General features: G+C 34.2%; 1 protein-coding gene across 6 annotated transcripts in view; it reads left to right on the plus strand.

Moving 5' to 3' along the window:
• LOC115214537 (kinesin-like protein KIF21A) overlaps positions 1-24,707 on the plus strand; it is a 176,923-nt gene that overhangs the window by 79,785 nt on the left and 72,431 nt on the right. For 5 of the 6 annotated variants that reach the window (XM_029783744.2, XM_036504851.1, XM_036504850.1 and 2 more), the window contains exons 5-16: positions 6,784-6,840; positions 7,161-7,253; positions 7,704-7,829; positions 10,043-10,201; positions 13,540-13,655; positions 14,533-14,728; positions 16,038-16,227; positions 17,799-17,865; positions 19,492-19,716; positions 21,089-21,221; positions 22,567-22,630; positions 24,251-24,271. In XM_029783744.2, coding sequence (XP_029639604.1) covers positions 6,784-6,840; positions 7,161-7,253; positions 7,704-7,829; positions 10,043-10,201; positions 13,540-13,655; positions 14,533-14,728; positions 16,038-16,227; positions 17,799-17,865; positions 19,492-19,716; positions 21,089-21,221; positions 22,567-22,630; positions 24,251-24,271 — 1,447 coding nt within the window. The remainder of the gene's footprint in view (positions 1-6,783; positions 6,841-7,160; positions 7,254-7,703; positions 7,830-10,042; positions 10,202-13,539; positions 13,656-14,532; positions 14,729-16,037; positions 16,228-17,798; positions 17,866-19,491; positions 19,717-21,088; positions 21,222-22,566; positions 22,631-24,250; positions 24,272-24,707) is intronic. The other variant, XM_036504854.1, reaches the window with a different exon arrangement.

The raw sequence follows: 24,707 nt of genomic DNA on the forward strand, positions 1-24,707 counted from the left end.
TAGATGGTGAATATGCTCTAGAATAATCATTTAAAAATGTTTTTGTTACATGCTGTTATTGTTTTTGTTGAATAAAATTTGTTGAAAAATGAAAACCACAATAATTATGCACCAACCCAATATATATAATACACAGTTATCTATTTCTTTACTACCCACAAGGGGCTAAACACAGAGGGGACAAACAAGGACAGACAAATGGATTAAGTCGATTATATGGACCCCAGTCCGTAACTGGTACTTAATTTATCGACCCTGAAAGGATGAAAGTCGATCTCGGCGGAATTTGAACTCAGAATGTAGCAGCAGACGATATACTGATAAGCATTTCGCCCGGCGTGCTAACATTTCTGCCAGCTCGCCGCATTTTTATATATATATAATACACAGTTATCTTCTTTGGATGAGTGTGTGTGTTTCTGTATGTCTTTCAACATTTAGACAATGCAACACAGAATTTGAAAAAACAACTTTCACTGTAATAACTGGTTGTTATTGAGAGAGAATGTGTGAAAGAATTAAAATTTGTTTCAAGAAAAAAAAAAATTCTTGTTGAGTATACCAATGCGAATGTTGTTGTAGATTTCTGCTGAAGGATCTATTACTTGTTGACCTATTACTCATTGCCTGGCAGCATAGTAATGGATAATGACAATTACTAATTCTTTCTACTATAGGCACAAAAACCTGCATTTTTGCGGGGTGGGGACACTCAGTGCAAGTTGGGAAATGGGTAGAAAGTGCACCATTAAAAGTTGGACAAGAACCAATTGAAGAAGTTACAAGCTCCACATATATGGGAAGCATAGTGACAACCAACAGCAATGCAGAGACAGATGTAAGCTGCAGAATTGGCAAGGTGGGAGCAGTATTTAGAAGACCAACAACACTTTGGGGTAGCAATAACTTAAGTATAGAGCTGAAGATTTGTCTGTATAAAACAGCAATACTGCCCTTAGTGATCTAGGCAGATGACAGCAGAAATGTCGCCCACCAACTCGTCATATTTCATCAGTGGTGCCTCAGAAATATCCCAAGAATGACTTATTGAGACCGTGACAAATAAAGCCACTTCCCAAGCAGCAAGAATAAGGCTTTTGCATGCAGTTCTAACTGAATGACAAATGAGAATGGCTGCACGCATACTAAGACTGCCAGAGAAGATGCTTGCCAAATCACCCATGGGCTGGATGCTGCTGAAGGGTAAGTGAAAAAGAGGCTGGCCAAGGAAGACATGACGTAGTACCTATGCAGACTGAACATCACTTGCGAAGAAGCGTACCGGTTGGCCAGAGATGGAGATAATTGGCGATCACTGACTACTTGATGTGCTGCTCAAAGGCACCAACAGACCTAAAGAAGTAAACATTCAACTAAATTGACCCCCAGTGATCAACTGATAATTTGTTGAACCCAAAAGGATGAAGGGCAAATGTGACCTTGGCAGAATTTAAACTCAGAACATAAAGTTGGAAGAAATGCTGCTAAGCAGTTTGTTCAGTGCACTAATGATTCTGCCAGCTCAATGCTGATATTGTTATGTATAATAATTATTGTTGTAAAATAGCAAAGAAATTAATGTAACTGCATGTATGTTAATGATTTAATGTCCAAAATTACTCTCCTGTAATTCTGCTGAAATATAGATTGATGCCACTGAACAGAATTGTTTTCAGTCCAGTCCATCACCATCTTCATCTTCATCATTCCCTTGTTTTTGATGGATTAAGGCTGATAATTCTTTATTGATAATCCACTTGTAATCTATCAATATTATTTGATTTCTCTTATTGATACCTATTACCAGACATTTTTATACTTCATTTTCAAATACAGTGACTCTTTCGATGGAACTCAACTTCTCTTTCAGGCCATAATATCAATGAGGTTATTGTTCAGGAATGCAGTTAATATAGCCTCCTCCTCTGTAAAAAATAAACAAATTGAATAAATAAATAAATAAATTGCAAATGTTTCCAACTTTGAAGAAACTGGAATGTGTTACATATTTTGTGGAAAAAAAAAAAATTTTAGTTTCAGATCTATATAAAAATAAACCATTTCGACTTTTTTTTTTTTTTTAAAGACATTGAAGTAGGCAGCCACTTTATATATACGATAAATTTAAGTAGATACATACACTTTATATACATTTACGTACATAAATGTTGGTGCAGCATTCAACATAATACAGAAACAGTTTTGTAAAACATCATTTAATGGAGAGCAAGGTCAAGAATAGCAGGATTAAGTTTATTTTATTTACTTGTTTGTTTGTTTTACATAAAACAACAACAGCAGAATATATAAGCAAATGTTTCTTACTTCTCACTGATTGAAGAAAAAACAGTCCTGCTTGGAAGAGAATGAATCGAGTATTTTGATACTGAAGCTCGTGTTTCAATCCCTCAATGCTTTTTTTTTTTTTTTATGCTGTAAGGAAAAAAATCTAATATGAAATGATTTTTTTATAGGAAAATTTAACTTAAAGTGGAATCTGAAAAATCTGTAAATTTTATCTTCAGTGGGACAAATTTAACAAAGCTATGAATTTATGTAAACATGTAAACAACTGGAAGAAACCAAAGAGTCAAAGTTAGTTGCTATATTAAAATCCAACTGTTCTAGAATACATCAAAACTTATCTTGAAAGATCAATGATGGTTTATTTTTATATCTAGCTTTCTGTACATTTAATCTATTATATGGCTTATAAGACTAGATGTGTTACTGTCAACATTTTTAGTTTTAAATTCTTAACCTAACTACTGTTACATCAACACTGTTTACTTCCCTGGCACAGTTACTCGTAAAACATCTACTCTTTTACTTGTTTCAGTCATTTGACTGTGGCCATGCTGGAGCACCACCTTTAGTCAAGCAAATCGACCCCAGGACTTATTCTTTGGAAGCCTAGTACTTATTCTGTCTCTTTTGCCTAACTGCTAAGTTACGGGGCCGTAAACACACCAGGATCGGTTGTCAAGCGATGTTGGGGGGACAAACTCACACACACACATATACGACGGGCTTCTTTTCAGTTTCCGTCTACCAAATCCACTCACAAGGCTTTGGTCAGCCCGAGGCTATAGTAGAAGACACTTGCCCAAGGTGCCATGCAGTGGGAATGAACCTGGAACCATGTGGTTGGTAAGCAAGCTACTTACCATACAGCCACTCCTGCATCTATAAAATTGTTAAAACAACCATTATCTCTACTCTCAAACTTACTGAGGGATATCATTTTATGTCCCTTCAACCTTCTGAAAATAGCTAAATCTTCCTCGTATTAGTACTGACTATCTTAACATTTTAGCATTTAAACTGGCTGTATCTGACAAAAAATTCTACCAGTTTTTTTGTTCAAACTGGCCAGATCCGGTCTCTCACATTTACCCTACAATGTCATTCTAAAAATATACAATTACACCATTGAAATCTTGAAGTTCTGTGAATACATGATTAGTTCAAAACAATTTTAATAAATAAGTGTTGCATTAGACAGAATAATCTGAATGCTGAAAGGTTAAAAGGTAAATGAGATAATGTCTGCCTTACCCTTGAAAAGACATGGTTACAGCTAGGACTCTTTGATAAAGGTCTGTTACAAACCAGGGTAGTCTGCTTCGATGTGGTTAATTTACTTGCTAGAAATAGGAACAAATCTCTTTAAAATAATGAATTAACATTTTAAAGAATACAGTAAACAATGTAAATCCTGATGGAATGGTCATAACTGGATTGCTTTTGACTAATAGTCTAATTTCATTAGAGTTGACATAGTGTTATATTTCAACTTTTAGAGAACCTAAATTTTGAAATAAGTTAATGTCATTGAAGTGGAAGATGAAAGCTGACTTGAGATGTCAGAATTCACCCCTCCTTCCAAAGAATTATCATTTTATAAGCATTTTAAACTTTCATTTCTTTTTATTTCTTTTCTGAAGGAATCCATCCTGAATTTATTTAGATTCCTGTTCTCACATCACTTACTATTGCTCTGCCTCTCACTGCTGTTACATATGTCTGCCTGTCCCTTTTACAGACTTTCCTACATCTCTGGGTTGGTATTACTGGCCCCAGTTTCTGAGTGTTTATCTTTTGTTTGTCTCACTCATAGGGCTGTGACCATGCTATGACACTGCCTCCAAGGGTTTAGTCTAATTGACCTCAATACGTTTTTTCTTCTTAACCTGGTACTTATTCTATTATATCTTTTGCTGAATCGTTAAGTTTTCGGGGGATGTAAACAAACCAACAGAGGTTGTGAAGCAGTTGTGACACACATACACATACATGATGGGCTTTTCAGTTTGTCTACTTTGGTTGGCCTGGCGATATAGTAGAAAATACTTGCTCAAGGTGCTGTGCTGTAAGACTGAACCCAAGGGGCCACATGGTTGGGAAGCAGGCTTCTTAACCACTCTTAACCAATTGTGCTTGTTAGGTAAGTCTCTCTTGTAATAGAATGCAATAGAATATCTATCTGTTTATCTACCACAAGGGTAACTTTTCCTGTGGGGAACATTGAATTTGGTACTTGACATTTACAGAGCAGCTGTAAATGAGTTCATACTTATAATTGGGTGTACTTGGTCATTGGAGGCTAAGTGTCTTGGTGACCCCTTGTTTTGTCATTGGTGCTCTGTCACCTAATCATCTATAACCTCTACATTAATATTGACTTAGAATTTGTTAGCTGAACAATTGACTGTTGATGATGATGATGATGATGGCTATAAATAGGGAGTGCAGCCACTTAACATTAGCTCTATTGTATGTAGTGTCACTGCATCATATATTAATTCTATGTACACTATTAATTGTATTTCAGATTTTAAAAAAATATTTCTGTTGTTGATAGGAAGAACATTTAGCCATAAAAACTATGAAAACCATTCAAAATATAATGGAAATGTGAACTTGCAAACCCCATTGTAGGCAGCCTGTCTGAGAGAACAATAGCTCCAAATAGAACTTAATACAGAGTAGAGAGTATTCTTTGGTTCTGAAGCAAAGAGCCTCTCAATTGCTAATGGCATGATGAATCCACTTAATTCACCACAAAGTGTATGAGACATGGAGAGATTCACCCAACCCATGCAAACACAAAGGGGTGGGGTGATATAAAAAATGTTAATTGTATGATGTTTATATTGTTAGTATGTATTTATTTCAGTCGTATCTTTATCGTTGTATCCCTGCAGAAAACTTGTTTAAATTTCCTTATTTCTAAGTAAAGTCTCTCTTGTATATAGTGACTTCAGTCTGTCATAAGGAACAAGGTTTTGTTCTTTAACCCTTTCATTACCAACCTGGCTGAATCCACCCTGGCTGAATCCACCCCTGGCTCTGTGGTACAAATGTCTTGTTTTCAAAAGGTTTGAATTAATATCTTCCACCAAACCTTAGTCACAATTTATGTTGCTAACACTAGCTTAATGTTATTTTACTAAATTCTTTGTTATATTTTAAATAATTGAAAGTAACAGAGCATCTCAACAGAAATATGGTAACGAAAGGGTTAATAGGAATCAATATGAAATGAAGAAGTTGACTAATGAAGAGAGAGAATTGTGGATTAGGTACTCTCTGCTTGAGTAGGGTTGTGGTGTGAATGATAGTTGATCTTTGTGTCTACTAAAGGCTCTCCGTAATATCTTCCCTATTTATAAAAATGGATTGAAAAATAATCTTATATCAATAATTTTAATCCAGGTGTAATTTAACCTTCTGATGTTATTTGTTATCTGTTTCAAGCTGAAGAAATACTGAAGTGTCCAAATAATCCAGTAACCTGATATACTTCCGTAATAAACCATTAGACTGAGATAAACATAGATTTATAAGATTATAAATGAAATACTGAAATGTCAGGTAGTTTACCAAATATATTTGCCTACTTTTGAATATAATATTTAAATCAGACTAACACTCTTGTTTTCTCTTGTTTGTAATATCTTCATCTCTTGGCCATTGGGTGTCTGCAGCAGAGTCCATTCTGTTGCCAGCATTTAAGCCAATGAGCCTGTCTGAAGGTAACTTCATCCCTTTATGTTCACTTAGCTCAAATAGTTTCTTTTCTAAACAATAGAAAAGATTACTGTTGTTGATTCCAGATTATTTTAAGACACTCTTGCATATACTATATGTTTGTAATGGTTTCGTATTCGGTCTTATGGTGTAGAATTCTGTGGTCCTTCTGTCATACAGTTTAACTTTTACATAGCTAACTCAGATGAAGTGGTTATTTTTTTTTATTCTTTGTTATGAAATACTTTGTTCAAATCTACATCTGATGTTTTATATTGTGTATTTAATCTTGTATATCTCAGTTCACCACCTATTCAGAATTGGTGCCAGCAATCATTATTCTTTCCACTTGTATCTAGGGTATATTTCTGATCTAGACCTGTACTGAACTTAAAACCTTTATTTCTAACAACTAGGTCTAATTTTGTAACCACTAGGTTATTCTGAAGGACAATAGTCTTGTACCTTTTAAAGTATTTAAACTTTCATTTCATATTTCAATTTTTTAAGAACTAGTTCTACATGCATACATTACTATCAAATTTCTCTCATCTCAAACATTTAATCTACTTTGACTTAGTATCCTATCCTGGGAGATTAATATCCTGAATCTAACTTAACATTGGACTTCATTAATACTTCATGACATGATAAGAAAAGGCTGCATATAATAATGGTTTTTTTTCTTTAAAGATATTACAAATATCAATCACTAGTTATGTAATACCTGTTTTTTTTTCCTTTTTCCAGTTGTATAATGAAGAAATTCTAGACTTATTGGATCCAGCTAAAGATTTAGATTCAAGAGTAAGTTTTCTTAATTTTTCATTTTCCAGAAATTAAAAATGCTTTACTTACTCCATTGAGCTTGAATTCCCCAATGTCTAGTACTACTGACAGTTCTGTGATAAATAAAATGTAAGATTTTCTCTCTGAAATAGTTAAATGCACTTCTTGATTGATAAAACAAAACTTTTATCTTCAGCTTCACAAACCTTAACATCCCAGCACATTTGTGTAATTTGTCACCCTCTGTTGAAATTTGTGACAATCTCTGTTATTTCATTTGCATATTACTTAATGAATAATATGTAATGCTTTCAATGGCTGTTAACTCTTTTTTTCAGAATAAAAAATCCCACATAAAGGTCCATGAAGATGCATCTGGAGGTATCTATGTAGTTGGTGTTAACACTCGGCCAGTTGATTCTCTTAATGCTGTAAGTCCCTGTTTTCATGTTTAAATATTTATCTTCCATTTAAATAACTCTATATATGTCTGTTTTCATACATAAATAAAAGAATTAGAGCTAGATGAGGTTGTTGCATTTTTTTCTTTTTAACCATTTAGTTGGTGTCTCTCAATTTTGAGTTAGTAGCATAGTCATAATTCCCCTGTATACTACTAGATGGTCAAAGCAAAAATTAGTAATATTTGGGTTATATCTTTGTGCTAACTGCTTTACCATATCTAAACTTTTAAAATTATTTATTGAATTAAAATTTAACTTCAATCTGCTTTTTCATAACTGTTCTTTGTTCTGAATTCAAATCCTGTAAAGGGTAACTTTACCTTTCAGTCTTCCAGGGTTCTCTAAATTTCATTTCTCGTGCCTATACTGAAAACAATTATTGATATTTTTTTTTTTTTTTTACTATTATTTTTACAGACTCTACAGCTCTTAAAAGGTGGTGCACTTTCCCGAGCTACAGCTAGTACTAAGATGAATGTTCAGTCCTCTCGTTCACATGCTATTTTCTCTCTCCACATCAAGCAAGATAGAATTGCCTCTGAAGTAAGTGTTATTTAATTTTCTTTACTATAAATGCTCCCTAATATTTTTTTTCTTTTTTGTGTGTTTAATTGCTTATTTGCTTGCCACTATTAAAATTGTTAAATGTTACCTGTTTTGGTAATAACATGAAGAACAATATAGAAACCTCCATTCTTCTGTTCAATTTGGCTACTTTAATATTTGCAACATAGTTCAGTTTTTGACATTTAAAAAGTTTAATGACTGTTTTAATTAGTGTTATTTAAAAAGTGGCTTCATTATGGAAACCGTTTAGTAAAAGTTGAGTAATTGAAGCCATGTCTACTGCACTAACATCAGATTGTATTAGTGGATTGGTGGTTAATTGGCTTAATTATTGGGGAAGGGGAAGGAAAACAAAAATTACTTTTTTTTATATCTCATCATTTAACGTCCGTTTACCATGCTGGTGTAGCAAGTCATGAAAGGCAGCAATATGATGTAATGGTTGTTTGCTCGAATAAACATAATTGTTGGTAATCCCATTGGTTAAAATTACTGCCCATATTTGAATTCTAAACTTTCACCAAAGAGAATTCTTTCACTGGTGTCGCAATTAGCCAGTGTACTTAAAAAAAAAAAAAGGCGGTCTCCTTAAGTTTAAGATATACTTCATCCAGAATTCACTGCTAGTCTTTTTATTTCTTTAAGGTCTGTAGTAGTGCTGCTGTACCTATAACAAGATAAAAACCTGTTTATACAGGTATTTGAAACCAACTAAATAAATAGTTAAAAAAAAAAATGTGTAAAAACTGACACAGTATCCTTATTGCAGAGGTTTTGATTGGTTAGAAAATATATTATGTACTTTCTACAGTGTTTTGGCAAAATACTTTGTGTATTCCCCAGCCCTTTTATCAATAACAGGCTCCAAAATGTCCATAACAATTTATCTACAAAAAATTTATGAATGTGCAATTGTACCTTGATTATGTTGTCGTTATGTAATATAGTAATATGTAGTATAGAAGGCAAAGTAAATTTCAAGCTGTTATGCTGGTAACTGAATTCAAAGTATGTGGTTTCCAGGGCTGTGTATTCTCTGTATGTGGGGTTTGTTTAAGGCACATCTATTTATGAATGGTGTAATCAAATAAAATAGGTATTTATGAATGGATTGATCAGAAATATAATTTACTACATTTATAGGATTACCAATAACATACTATTTTAATATTTCTTTGGTTCCATTTTTGATTTATGTAAATTGTGTAAAAGAAATTGAACTCCAGGAGCTTCTAGTACTTATTTCAGGTTCCCTTGTAGAGTAGACTGCATTAGATTTTATCTAACCTATATCGGGTCAATGCAGGACTGGATTAACCATTAAGCTGGATTAACCATTAAACTTGCTAAAATAATATTCAGGATGTCTTACCTATACTAAGTATAGAAGCAGATGTGTTATGTAAGATTAATTTTGAGGATCTGCTCAAAGACTTTGTGGAACAAAAAAGCAGGAAATTTTTCAAATGTAGCGATGGGTGGGTGGGGTATAATGAGTAATATTTACTGCATTTTTTTGATTTGAACAAAAAGTTTTTATAAATGTTCACTACCTTGCAAAAACTATATCAGCTAAGCAAATAACTTTTTCTAAATGCATTAAAACTCTGTAACATATTCAGAACACTATTTCAGAAAATTATCTCTGTTCTCTTCGAGCATACAAGTAAACAAATTTAGATGGGGCAAAATGAATAAGACAAAATAATGTAATTTCTCCAGAATTACATTTGTCCAGGCCAATATCTAGGAATGGGGAGTTTATATGAAATGTTTGGAATGGAGGGAATTTCTCTAAAATTTCCCAGTGCTTGGTGGAGACAGTTAAATCAAGAGGTCAGTTAAACTTAAGGTTGTAAAATAGTCATGTGTAAGCTACCGTTACAGGCTGCTGTGCCTGTTTATTTTTTCTGTCCAGAAAACTGGATTATTGAGGTAGAGGAATGATAGAAATCTGGTTTATTTAATTTGAATTTAGTTGTAATTTCTTATATAGGTACATGGCTTGAATTTTGTTAGGTGGGTTAGTTTATTAAACCATCCACAGTACTTTAACTAGCTCTTCATTGTATTAACCTTGAAAGAAGGGAAGTATTAATTAACTTTGGTAGGATTTGAACTTGAGAATAAATAGTGGGAACAACCTCTCTCAATTACCTGACTTTATTAATCTAATTATTTTATTGCAGATAATAGATGAAGAAGGCAAAGATGACTCTTCTCAGCCTACGTTCGAAACTCTGACTGCCAAATTCCATTTTGTTGACCTTGCTGGATCAGAAAGACTTAAACGTACTGGAGCAACGGGAGACAGAGCAAAAGAAGGAATATCTATAAACTGTGGTTTGGTCAGTATAAGTTTGTTTCATTAAAATGGTTGACAGTTCTCGATTCTTTTTTCTTAATATTCTCATAAGAACACTTGATGTTTTTAGTGTTTTGAGCTCTGGCTCAATTCGGAAAAGTTGGTAAAGAATTAAAGAGACTTATTTGCCAGAAATTTGGCACAAGTACTGATATGATGCGAGTTGGATAGATCTACAATTGTGTAAACTCAGTCCTGCCTTATCTTTTCTGTATGGTCCACTATGTGAAGGTGCATGGTCTAGTTAGTATTCTTCTCACTATCACAAGGGTGTGGGTTTGATTCTAGGACTAGATGGTGTTTTGTGTCCTTGAGTAAGACACTTCATTTCATGTTGCTCCAGTCTACTCAGCAGAAAAGAATGCCCATATTTTCATGTTTCCATGGGTCAGATGGAATTTCTTGAAACAGATTTTATATCGTTGGATACCCTTCCTGTCACCAACACTTGCATGTTTCCAAATAAGTTAATTTTTTCTCCCATACTTGGATATCTTTTTCCAAAGAAGACTGGAAACAACCTCATTTGTATGTCGATGTTCATCATAGCCATCGCTTGAGGACTCAAAAAAGGCAGTGGTTTGCACCTTATAATTGATATTGTATTATCTGTAGCTAAGATACTTAACTTTTAACTGCTAAATACTTAGTTCTGTGTTGGTGCTACAGATGATAATAATTTCCTACTGTGAAGTAGTAGAGTAGGCCAAGTAAGGAAGTATTAGCTTTTTTTTTGCTGATTCCTAAGCTAGCTAATGTATAGGTTTGTGACAATCATCAGGAGAAAGCAACTGATAAATATATTTTAAGCTATATTTGGTCATTGAAAAATTTTCATTTCACAAGATAATTTGATTGTAAATTATTTTATTCACCAAGTATAATTTAGGTTTTGGTGTTAAATACTTTTAACAAATCTCTGTTGTAATAATTATTGATTCAATCTAGTGAATCAACAATTAAACTAGTAGCTTTGTAAAATACATGTAAATTTCATCAAATGTTTATAATTTTAACAGTTAGTATTAATCATCATCATTTAATGTCCATATTCCATGTTGGCATGGGTTAAACAGGTCGACTGGAACTGGTTAGCTGGAGAGCTGTACCATGTTCCAGCCTGAATTTGGTTTGAATGCCCTTCTTAATGCCAACTGCTCCAAGAGTGTAGTTGGTGCCTTTTATGTGTGACCAGCACCGACCTCAAGAGATTTGTGATTTGTCAGCTTTCCTACTTACTAAGACTTTGGTTTTTGTTAAATTAACTCTGAGACCCTTTGATTCCAAACCTTGCTTCCACTCCTGAAATTTTTTTCTCCAATTCTGGTAGTGATTCAGCTATAAGAACAGTTATTAGCATAAAAAAGCTCCCAGGGGCAGCCCAACTTAAATTCCTCTTATTTCTTGGAGGACTATGATGAACTAGTTGTGGGCTGAGAACTGATCCTTGGTGGACTCCTACTTGTACGCTGAATTCATTGCTATACTTGTTGCCAACCCTCACCTTACTGATAGCATCCCTGTACATAGCATGTATAGCTCTCATCAGCCACTCTTCTATCCCTAGTTTCCACAATGACCACCAGGTAAGGGAGCAGGTGGGGGTGGGGGGCACTGTCGAAGGCTTTCTCCATGTCAACAAAAGCCAAGTACAGAGGTTTATTTCTAGCTAAGTACTTCTCTTGTAGCTGCCTTAATAGGAATATAGCATTAGTGGTGTTTCACCCTGGCACAAAACCGAACTGCATCTCTTTTATCTAACTATCTTCCTAATTAGTTGGGCTCTCCAGAAGAGTTTATACTTACGCCTCTTGCTGTGAGGAACCTGGCTGAAAAATCTCCTCCACCTAACTTCTTGAATGCAGCACACATCTGCACATCTCCATTCAAGTATCTCAATAATCTCAACAGACCTACCTTTCAATGTGCCTTGCCAACTCTGAGGAAATGCATGGAGAGGCAGGAGGTAACATGAGGGAAGGGAACTGCAGTTTTCAGCATCTGAAAAGAAGGCTCTAAAGAGTGTTTGTCAACAGGCATGTCATAACAGTTCTCCTTGCATTTAATCTTCCACCATTCATGTTATACTTTGCTGCCTACACTGGGAATTATTTTTTTATATATAGTTTTGTAGTTTGAAATCTGACATTGTCTTCCTTTAACCAAAATTGGTCAGTGGAAGTATCAAAAAAAAAAAGTTTTAATTTTCATGATTATTTAAAATTAATATTGGTTTCAAATTTTGGCACAAGGCCAGCAATTTTGTGGGAGTGGGTAAGTCAAGTTCATCGATTCCAGTGCTCAACTGGTACTTATTTTATCAACCCTAAAAGGTAAAGTGAACCTTGGTGGAATTTGAACTCAGATGAAGTGGCACTAGGCATTTTGCCCTGCATGCTAATGATTCTGACAGCTTGCTACTTTGTTTTAAATTAATATTGATTCCAACTTACAACCTGTGTATAATCATTTTGAGTAATGACTGTTTTGTTATCATTTGTATGGTGGAGTGCACCTGTATTGACTTTTTCATCTTCCCAGAAGTTAATAAAAGAAGTACTGCAGGTTGATTTATTGAATTATACGCCACCTCTATGTATACTCATTTTAATGAAAGAAACCAAATTTATTATTTAACTGAGAGGAGTGGGTTGGCAGAATTATTAGAGTTGGTATTTGTTTTGGTTCTTAATGGTCTGAGTTCAAATCCTGACAAACTCAGCTTTGTTTTTTTCATATTTCCAGGGTAATAAAATAAAGTACCAGTTAAGCATTAAGATTACTGTAATCAGCTAAATCACTTCTCTCAAATTTCTTAGTGCTTATTATTATTATTAAAGGTGGCAAGCAAGCAGAATCGTTAGCATGCTGGGTGAAATGCTTAGTGGTATTATGTCTGTTGCTGTGTTCTGAGTTCAAATTCTGCCGAGGTCGACTTTGCCTTTCATCCTTTAGAGGCCGATTAAATAAGTACCAGTTATGCACTGAGGTCAGTGTGATTGACTTAATCCCTTCACCCAAATTTCAGGCCTTGTACCTACAGTAGGAAGCATTATTATTACTAAGGCATCTAGATGGTAGAAATGTTAGCACACCTGGTGAAATGTTTAGTGGTATTTTGTCTGCTGCTACATTGAGTTCAAATTCTTCTGTGGTTGACTTTGGCTTTCATCCTTTCAGGGTCAATTAAATAAGTACCAGTTATACACTGGGGTCAGTGTAATCAACTTAATCCCTTCCCCCAAATTTGAGGCCTTGTGCTTCCAGTAGAAAGGGTTATTATTATTATATATTATCATTATTATTATTATTATTATTCAGCTTGCTCTAGGAAATGTGATATCTGCTCTTGGAGACAAAACAAAGAAAGGTTGCCACGTTCCCTATCGTGATTCTAAATTAACGCGACTATTACAAGACTCTTTGGGAGGTAACAGGTAAGTCACTGTTGTACATCCTCAGCATTTTAAAATATACTTATTTCCATAATTAGGTTTCTAGTGGAAGCTTTCAACAATTGCATTTTAAAACTATTCATTTCTAGTGATATTGATAGTTAATGCAGGACTGCAGTGATGTGACACATAGACTTTTAGCTCAACAATGAAAGCTAATCAAATACTTGTTAATTAAATCCTCTGCTGCTTAGCCATGCATATTGCTTACTTGTGATACCTATTTATATCTTGGCAGATTAATATGAGCAGAGTCTAAGACCATGCTGTTTGCTGCTGCTAGTGATTTATCTTCCGTGTCCAGCACCCAGTTTTGAACCACCAAAGTTCCTTCTATTTGGTAGCTTAAACCTGCTAGAAATAATAATCAAACCTTCCAAATATTACATATTAAAATCTTAGCAATAGAAAGGACACTTGGATAATGTAGTTCATTGCCTGCAAAAAAAATCATTATGGCAGGAATGCTTTTGTTTACAAGTCTACTGTATTGAAGTTGGCATAGGTTGAAACAGTAACCTTTTCAACTCAGGCTGAAACAGTAACCCTCTTGGCTCAACTGTTTATGAAATTTCAGTTTTGTATTTGAAATAAAAATCATCATCATCATCCTTGTCATCCATGTTGTCGTCATTTAGTATCTGTTTTCCATAGCATGGGCAAGACAGTTTGACTGGAGATGAAAAATCAGAGAGCTGCACCAGGCTCCCATCTCTTTTGGATTGGTTTCTATGATTGGATGCCTTTCCTAATGCCAACCTCTCCACAGAGTATACTGGGTGGCTCTAACATGTCACTGGCATGAGTGCCTTTAAAAAAACTTTTAGCTTAGATTATATTTTCTCTATTTTCATTTCAGCCGAACCCTCATGATTGCTTGCATTTCACCATCTGATAGAGATTTTATGGAAACATTAAACACACTAAAATATGCTAATAGGGCCAAAAACATCCGGAATGTTGTTGTAGCAAACCAGGATAAAGCCAGCAAATTGTTAGCCCAATTAAGGACTGAAAACAGCCTTTTACAGAAGGAATTATTAGAATACAAAACAGTAAGTATATGCTTTTCATTAAATTTTTTTTTTAATGATGTTGTGTTAACCCATGGCAAACCTTATCACAGTCATATAGCATGAGTGTAGTTAGCCAAATAGTGAGACCTAACTCACAAGTCTTTCTTCACCACAGTTATTCCATGCTTCCCTTTTTGCAAAGGCCACACTCAGACATGTAATACTGAATCAAGGGTTGTGATTTGTCAGTCTGTTCCTGTATGCTCACAGGTTTTGGTGGTGGCCAAAGCAGAGGAGGTCAAGATGGGTACAGTCAGAACAGAATGGAACAGTTGCTGCTGTTCTTCACTTACTGTTGGTGGTGTGCAACCTTGCACCGTGTCAGAGGCCAGTTAGGCTACTGATGTTGCAGTTATTTCTGTTTGTGTGTATTCTTTGTACTTGTCCAGGCTTAATGGGAATGTATTGTGTTTAAAATGTTGTTAGTGTTATGTGTGTATACATCTATGGGTATTTGTAGCTTCAAGATTTCGATAGGCAATTATTTTTATGAATGACACAGGTATAGTGTGAGAGGCCAGATCTGGCCAATTTGAACATAAACCCAGTAGAATATTTCAGCCAGACATGGCTAGTTTAAATGCTAAAGGGCTATTATATTTGGATATCACTTTTTGTTCATTTGACACTGCATTTTTAAATTCTCTTTTTACTATTGATTTTTATCAACATTAATTTAGGCCTATTAATTATATGTAATAAGTTTGCTGAGATTGTTGGATTTTCTCATTAGTAATCCCTTGGTATTGTGTCTAAACAATATGGTCAAGCTGTAGTAAAGACAAGGTTAGCACCCAGCTTCGTTCTCTGTAATGCTAAAATGAGATATTTAGTACAAGATATTGCAGGACATGGAGCTCTGACCTTTTTACTGGCTATGTGTTACCTATTCACTTAACCTGGTTTATACTTAGTTAAAGATTGGCCCGTGAAGTTGTTCAATATAATGATACAAGTAATTCCAAATTTTGATCTCCAGAGATGTGTATGTGTGTGGCAGTACCAGCAATATGTAACTCTGAGTTCTTGTTGAGCCCACATTTCAGTCTTTTTGATTTGTGGGTTACCTCTCTTTGAGCAGTGAATTGGGGCTGTGGTTGTTTATTTATTTTTTTTTCAATTTGCTGGTCCATCTGTTAACTGCTTAAAACAATTTCTAGTCTCCTTCATCATCATAAATATTTAAACAGTTCCCTCACAAAATATAAGTATATAGAAAATTTTCTTATAAAGATTTAAATATGTAGGTAAATTCAAATATTAAAGTATGTTATTTATTTCAACACAGGGAAAACGTTTAGTTGACAGTGATGGCGTGGAAGGAATGAATGACTTCTTTGCTGAAAATACGATGTTGCAATCTGAGAATGAGAAACTGCGGCAACGGTTGAAGGCAATGACTAAGACAGTTGAAGGCCTCAGAGATCGGAACATACAGCTAGCAACTGAAAATAACTTATACAAGCAAAGTAACTCAGGTAAGAAATCTTACTTTGTCAACTTAATCATTTATTTTTTTACAAATACGAATTTATTTGTTTTACTTTCGGCAGACATTAATTTACAGTAAGTTTGAATGCATAAATTGAGATTCACCATTGTCCATGTCTCCATCCATATTTACTGTTCTTGACATTCATTTTTATCCTCATCTCTGTCTTATCATTCACCTTTCACACTCTTGCCGACTTACCCACCTGGCCATCCTCAATACTCAGACCCTATTCTCCCTTTATTCGCCTTGTACCTTGAGGATGCACCCTGACTCTTCTCCATCTTTTCTACCTTTCCTGCTGGGTTATGACACCTGTCCCTCTATCATACTTTAGCTTATCAGCATTTGGCACAAAGCTATCCCTATCAATATTACACCTGCAATATCCCTACTAACACTTTTACAACTACTATGGTTCTCAGTATATCACCTGTATGTGTGCAATATGTCTATAGAATTCCCTTTCTCATATTCTCAGCACTAGCATCTTTCTTCCAATAAACACTTTACTCTCGCTTTTTGCATCTCCCTTTAGCTAAGTATTTAACTCTATAATGAAATTTTCTTACTTCTCACTGTTACTGCATTACCTTTTGCTAAACACCATCTTCTTTCACTGTCTGTCTCTCTATCTCTCTCTGAGTTTGTCTCTCTCTTTCTTTTAATTCATAGCATAACATATGTATGCACACTGTTAAATATCAAAGTTGTTTGTTAATTTGGTGGAGTAGATTTAAACCATCACTATGTTTAACTCCACCAGCTGGTCCATGTTACAAACACTTGGGCCTTGTCTCCAGACTGAGCATCCTTCCCTTCTTCGCACTAGTCTTGTCCCTAAAAAATATTATGAAGCATTGTATTCTCTCCTCTGGCTGCCATATTTTTAAAAAATTGCTAACAAATGTTTAAAGATCAGTAGTGTTGCTGAAATAGATCACCTGACTAAACGTCATTTAGTTTCATTCAACAATGTTCCATATCCAAATATTGTTGAGGTCCATTTTTGCTTTTCATCTCTAGAATTACTGAAACAATTTCTAATAGAATACTGGAATTGATGTAATCAGGTATCAAACTTCTTGATAGCCAACTCATCTCAAACAACACTTCCAGTTTTATGCTAACATCTGAGATCACACTTCTGGTCCTATCGTACAAAAACCAGCCACTTTTGATACCAACCCATTGAAAACCATACCAGATTTTATCATACAAAACCACCTCATCTTAGTGTTCATATTTCATTTTAAATATTCCACCATAATTTTATGGAAGAACATTTTATGTTATAAACAGCAGTTTAATAATATTAAAGTTAACCATTTTACCAAAACCCTCCAATTTTTTTAATATTTTCAAGAGCACTAAACTTTAAACTATGGTCATGAAGGAGTTTTTAAGAATGAATGATAGGGGAAGAATATACTGATAGTGATTATTAACAACTTGGTGTGTTCTACCTTGTCTATAAATGTATCTGTGATCATACCAGAACCCATTGTTTTAATATATATCAATTAGTACTCCTCATGTACATTTCTTCTCTTTTAGAACCTTTGAACAATGAACAACTAACAACTGTGATACAAAATTATAGTAAAGAAACAGAGTCACTTCGGTATGTATAACAAAAGAAGTTTTTTTTTTTATATAATCGTATCTGCTACAATTGATGTAACCGATTAGAAAACCTGAGCAACATATACTGTATATTTACAGGTAAATTATTTTTAATAGGAATTTATTCTGTAATCAAGATTGACAGTTCTTTGCAATATTGATGTTTGGCTACAAACTGGCAGAATCATTAGTATGCTGGGCATCTATCCTTATGTTCTGAGTTCAAATTCCACTGAGGTTGACTTTGCCTTTCACCCTTTCAGAGTCAATAAAATAGGTACCAGTTGAACGTGGGTCAATATATATTTCTTTACTGCCCACAAGGGGCTAAACATAGAGGGGACAAACAAGGACAGACAAAGGGAGTAAGTCGATTACATCGACCCCAGTGCGAAACTGGTACTTTATTTATCGACCCCGAAAGGATGAAAGGTAAAGTCGACCTCGGCAGAATTTGAACTCAGAACGTAACGACAGACGAAATACCGCTAAGCATTTCGCCTGGCGCACTAACGTTTCTGCCAGCTCAACTTAACGCTTCCCCACAAAATTGCTGGCTTTGCACCAAACTTTGAAACCAATAACTTGACGTAAATCTTTTGCATTGTTTTAAGAGACTAAAAATGAATCAAATGAAAAGAAAGCTAGTTGAGAATCAATATGTATTAATTACAGCTGCTATATATATATATATATATTGTGTGTGTGTGTGTGTGTGTGTGTGTGTGTGTGTGTGTAGATATGACTGTGTGGTTAAGCAGTTTGCTTTGGGACCACATAGCTTGGGGTTCACTCTCACTTGCATGCTTGCATGAACAGTGGCTATAGAAGGCACCAGTTGACTATATCACGAGTGAACTTTAATAGACCAAAACTAGAAGCCCATTGTGTTTGTGTGCGTGTTTGTGCATGTCTGTTTATGTGTGTTCATGTGTGTGAATGAGAATGTATTCTCCTTCTCTTAACATGTACACATAGATTGTGAACAAAAAGTGTCATTTTTATGTAATCTTCCATTGAAAGTATGTCCAGGCAATCTATTGTTCATTAGACCAGGGGAAATAATACCTTGTTTGGAAACAAATAAAGGTTGGCAACATAAAGAGCATCCAGCTGTAGAAAAATCTGCCTTAGTAAAGTCTTTTCTGACCCATTTAATCATGAAAAAGTGGATGTTGAAACAATGATATGGTATAAACTTGTCCCTGAATCAGCCTTCGTTGACACATCACTTATAATAATAATAATAATAATAATAATAATATCAAATAAGATTTCAATGACCCTGAAAGGAGGAAAGGCAAAATTGACCTCGGCAGAATTTGAATTTAAAACGCTTAGACAGACAAAATACTGCTAAGCAATTTGTCTAGCATACTAATGTTCTCTTAGCTTACCACCTTAGTGATAATAATAATAATAATAATGATACTGATGACTTTAGCTTTTTATATGATTTTGAATTTTCAGCAGTTATTGAAAAATTCTGTTTAAATTTTCCATTTATATTTTGACTATTATATGTATCTATAGTATTTTATATGTGTGTTTCAGTTTAGTTCTTATTTTCCTTCTCTATTTGAAGTACAATACTTTATATATTTGTTTCCCCTCTTTTTCACAGTGCTAAATTAGCAGAAGCAGAGTCAAGATGTAAAGTTGCACAGACTTCTGCTTCTCGAGCTCAGTCTCGGCTGGCTCTTAGCCCACGGGTTCCAATGTCTTCCTCTCTTATTGAAGTACCCAACAGTCCCGAGATAAACAATTATGATCTGCTGAAAGAGGCTAACGAAGATTTACGAAGCCTCAAAGAAAAGATAAAATACCGCACAGGAGGAGATGGTCAAGAGTAAGTAAAAGAGTTGCTTAAATTGTTTTTAACTAGGAACATTTTCAGTCTAAATTTTTAATTAATCTCCTGTACCACTTAGATGTCTCTCTCTCTCTCTCTCTCTCTCTCTCTTTTCTTGGCTTTCTGTTCCCACTCTAAAGTTACATCTCTCACCCTTCGCATCTTAGTTCTCTGTATCTCCCCTCACCTTCATCTCTGTCTGTCCTTCTCTCTCTCTCTGTCTACCTTCTAATTCTGCCCCCCCCCCCCATCCTTTTTGTTGCTATTATAATGTTATGTATTTGTACCTACTGCAATGAGAAACCACAAATTAATGTTGTGATGAATGTTCAGTATGTTTGAGATACAAACTGAGGTGCATAATCATGTAGTTCAGGGTCTGATCCCGTTCTAAAACCCTTCCGAGACAAGCGTCTTCTACTGAAGTCTCAAAGTGGCTCAAGTCCTGTAAGTAAAACTTAAACAGAAACTAGAAGACCATCAGAATGACTCTACTTGCCTTTTTGGTGTTGGGCTTTGTGTCTGCTCAGTTTAATACCACCACTATCACCTGACCCTTCAGTGCCTTAAGCAGGGTGCGATTCTGATGATACACTACATCCTATTTCGATAAACTGCCGCCTGGTTTCTCTGTTTTTCACCAAATCTGGCTGCCATATAAAGATCACAGGTCCTACCATTCTTTCTGTAATTTATCTTCATAGATATATTATTGCAGTGTTAATGCAAGATGTATGCTTGATGAAGTGTTGTTAGCTGATAAAAAGTTTTGCTAAACCCACTGTTGAAGAAAACCTGGCATAAGATTGAAGACTGAACCAAACTCGCACAGTAAGGTATTTGGTTCTGGTATAAAGAAGAATGCTATAACATAACATCCAGTACACACTATAGTGGTTGGCATTAGTTAGGGCATCCATCTGTAGAAACTATACTGACTAAACACTAGAGCACAATGCAGTTCTTAGGCCAATTGGGTCCTGTCAAGCTAGTCAACCCATGTCAGCATGGAACATGGATGTTAAATGGTGATGATGGTTTTTTTTTTTTTTTTTATAGGATTGAGGAATTTTGCTTAAATTTGTAATGAGCTTTAGAGAAAAGTTGAATCACTACCACATGCAATTGGTTGTAGTGAGAGCCATAGAGATCCTGATATCATGGATTCACCAAATTTTATATAAGTTATTGTTAAAACTAAATTTTGAGAAAAGAATCATGAAATACCCAAAAAATATCTAGACTGGTAGCTCAAAGTAACTCATTAAACTTAGTATGATATAAAAGACAAAAAAAAGAAACTGATCTTTTTTTTTTATATTAATTGTTGTCTATAATATGAGATTGTTTTTTGTATGCTTTGTTTTAGAAGTGACAAAGAAAATATCTGTGAAGGAAATATCCAGCTGAAAAACAACTGTGAGGGTATTCCTTGTGATTCATTGTCAGACATCACTGGTGAAGTATTTGAAGCTTTGAGTGAAGAATTTTATGCTGGAGAGGTCAGTTTGAAATATAATTATTTAAGAGTGTAAGATTTAAATTTTGGTAATACAGTAAAGTGGTGTTGTAGATGTGTGACAAAAGGATTTTTTATAATTAATACCATTATTTTTATTATTATTATGGTGACGAGATGGCAGAATTGTTAGTTTTTTTTTAAAAATTTTTTATGTGCCCTTTTCAAGCCTAGCCAGGCTCATGGACCCGGTTTCTATGGCATATGTCTTCCTTCCAGCTGACAGGACACCAATCCATCACAGCGTTACTCAAGAAACAGGAAGAAAGAGTGAGAGAAAGTTGGGGCGAAAGAGTACAACAGGGGTTGTCACCACCCCCTGCCGGAGCCTCATGGACCTTTAGGTGTTTTCGCTCAATAAACACACACGACGCCAGGTCTGGGAATCAAAACCGCGAGTCCTCTGCCCCAACCACTGGGCCATTGCGCCTCCACAAAATTGTTAGTACACTGAGCAAAATGTTTAGCATTTTTTCCCACTTTACATTCTGAGTTCAAATTCTGCCAAGGTCAACTTTCCCTTTCATCCTTTCAGGGTCAATAAAGTACCAGTTGAGTACTGGGGTTGATGTGATGGACTTCCCTCCTCCCCACACAATTTAGGCCTTGTACCTATAGTTGAAAGGATGATGATGATGATCATCATCAAGATGGCAGCAGGCTGGCAGAATTGTTTGCTTGCCAGACAAAATCCTTACTGGTGGTTCATCTGTCTTTATGTTCTGAGTTTAAATTCCACTGAGGTTGACTTTGTCTGGAATTAATGTTATTGGCTAGTCCTATAGTAGAGAGGATAATTGTTATTATTCTAAATAAATATGAATATAATAGTGTAGGTGTATGCAAACTATTTCATTTTCAGCACAATCTTAGATCACACTACCTACTAAACAAATATGAATTCTTCTCTCTATAAGCAAGAGTTTTTAAAAAATTATTCTATGTTTTTTCATGTTTTATATCTCCTCACACCCAGTCTAGTATTGGTTGTATCATTTGTTGAAGCAATTACCTTTCCAGAGATATACACGTTCTATTCTGAGGTCATTAGTCTAACTTCTTAACTTACATCATTGGTAGAAAAAGGAAGATACCATCACTGTGTTTGAAAAGAAATTATACTAAATTCTTTAGAATGCAATAACATAGGAAGGTTCTGAGTTTTTGCATAATTGGAATGATAGAAAATGATTCCAAGAAACTGATTTAATTAATATCAACTTGGAAAAAATAGTTAAATATTGATGATTTTAGATGAACTTGGCACTGGAAGTTCACTGAACTTTTTATTGTTTATATTGATAAAGTTTTATGCTTTCTCTATTCAGGAAATGGTTGAAGAGGATTCTGAATGCTTTGATTTCAACACTGATGACACTGATGAAGAAGAAGGTTTGTTAACGATTGCTAAAACTTCTATTAGTATTCATCTCTTATGTAGATCTAATATTAACCATTTTGTACTGTCACTTTTTGTCAAGGAATATTTCAGCCAGACTTATTAATATTACTTTCTATTATTTGAAAAAACTTCAAAAATATTAAAATTTCAAATCAAAAGTGAAGCTCATTTAATATATAAACACTCGTCCCACTACTTGATATTTTAATGGCATTACATTAAAATTAATTCAAAAGTTACTTGTTTTCATCAATTATACATATAAAATATATTATCAGATGTTGTAAGAAGTATAAAAGTGCACTCACCCTGACTGTTCTGTTTTCATGTCATTACATTGAAATTGGTTCAGAAGTGATTAGTCTCGTGTCAGTTATACACATATGATGTATTATCAGATGTCAAAGGTATAAACATTGTTAGCTTCACCAGATGTCACTTTACTCATTCAGAGTATCTTCATAAATAGTTTCTCTGTAACTTGACACAATATAAATAGATCTTTGAATTTCCAAAAATTAGTTTTCAATTGTTTATTCAACTGAATGATCGCTGTATTACCATGTAAGTGGTTGTGTATTCCACAGACACGAGTACCCTTATTGTTGTTCTCAGGTGGAATCTGTGTGATACAGTGTGAAAAAGTTGAACTGTTGAATTAGAGATGCAGTCCATCTGACAGGCTTATGGACAGTTTCCTTTTATCCCATTTCACTCATAAACTAAGGCTTGACTTGTGGCTATAAAAAATAATGCTTACCTAAGATGGCGTACTGTGGGATGAAACCTGAGACTCTGTGATTGTAAATCTAACTTAACCATTTGGTTATATTGTTTCTACATTTTACAAAGAAATACAACTATTAATAAATTCCTGTCTTTTGAATACTTCTCTTGGAATATTCAGCATGAAACCTTGGATGTGCAAACATGTGTACATGCATAAGTTCTTGGACATAAATAATGCATCTAACTTCTGATATTTTCTAATATTTTTTGATATTAATAACAATTTTAATAGTTGTTGTTTCTATAAGTTTATGGTTTAAGCTGAAATAAAAATTTTCAGTTATATGATGTTGAACTATTAATAAACAATGCTTAATTTTAAATGTATTTTCCTAAGAATGACAATTTCAGCTGAGGTTTTATCACAAATTTTGGTTCAAAAGATGAGAGATATTCATAAATCAAAATAATGGCAAACTGTTTCATATTTGAATTCCAAACAAACAACATAAAAATACTCTTTGTGAAATTAAGGATTCCTTTTTTTTCTTTTCTTTTTTTTTTGTTTAGTTACAAATTTTTTTGTTTAGTTACAAATTTGAAGTTTTATACATACTTCAATAAAAAATTTTTAGTTCCTCATAAAATTAAAGCAAAACTTCACCAATGCAACATTTATTGGCCTTAATTAAATTTATGGAATATTTATTAATATTTGTTAAATAATTTGAAGTATTGGTGGTTTTTACTAATATAAGAAACATTTTAATATAGTAATGAAAATACTGGGTGAAATCATTTAGAATTTCCATATGTCTAAAAACATTATTAAAGTTGTCTTTAAATGATTGAAAAAAAAATCCTTAAAACATCTTTTTTAGACTTAAGTTCCTCTGACATAGGTAAGTCATTCTTTCTGTGTGATTTAGTTCTGTTCATTGTTGGTCATGTTGTCGTTTCATATTTTAGTTGTGCAGAAATCTTTCATTGCTTAGAATCAATGTTACTTTTTCACACCTTTCTACTTGCACTAGTAACCTCATTAGTTTTGTGTCAGTTTAAATGTTAGTTTACACCTTTATATTTATTTTTCATTGCCTCAACAAATGAATGTTTTCTTTGTATACCTTTTTTAAATTGCCTGGCATGACAGGAACCTCTCTTCACATAATTTACATGTGTGTGCTTGTGTGCACACACTGTATCTTACTTACGTAAAAGTTGACCTCCGTCTTGAATGCAAAAATTTAAGTTTCCATATATCATGTCAAAATTGACCCAGTTTGTTCATAGATTAGAGTTCAACATTTATAAATTGAGGAATTATCTCATCTGTAA

Source organism: Octopus sinensis, linkage group LG7 (genome assembly GCF_006345805.1).
Source record: "Octopus sinensis linkage group LG7, ASM634580v1, whole genome shotgun sequence".
Lineage (NCBI taxonomy): Eukaryota > Metazoa > Mollusca > Cephalopoda > Octopoda > Octopodidae > Octopus > Octopus sinensis.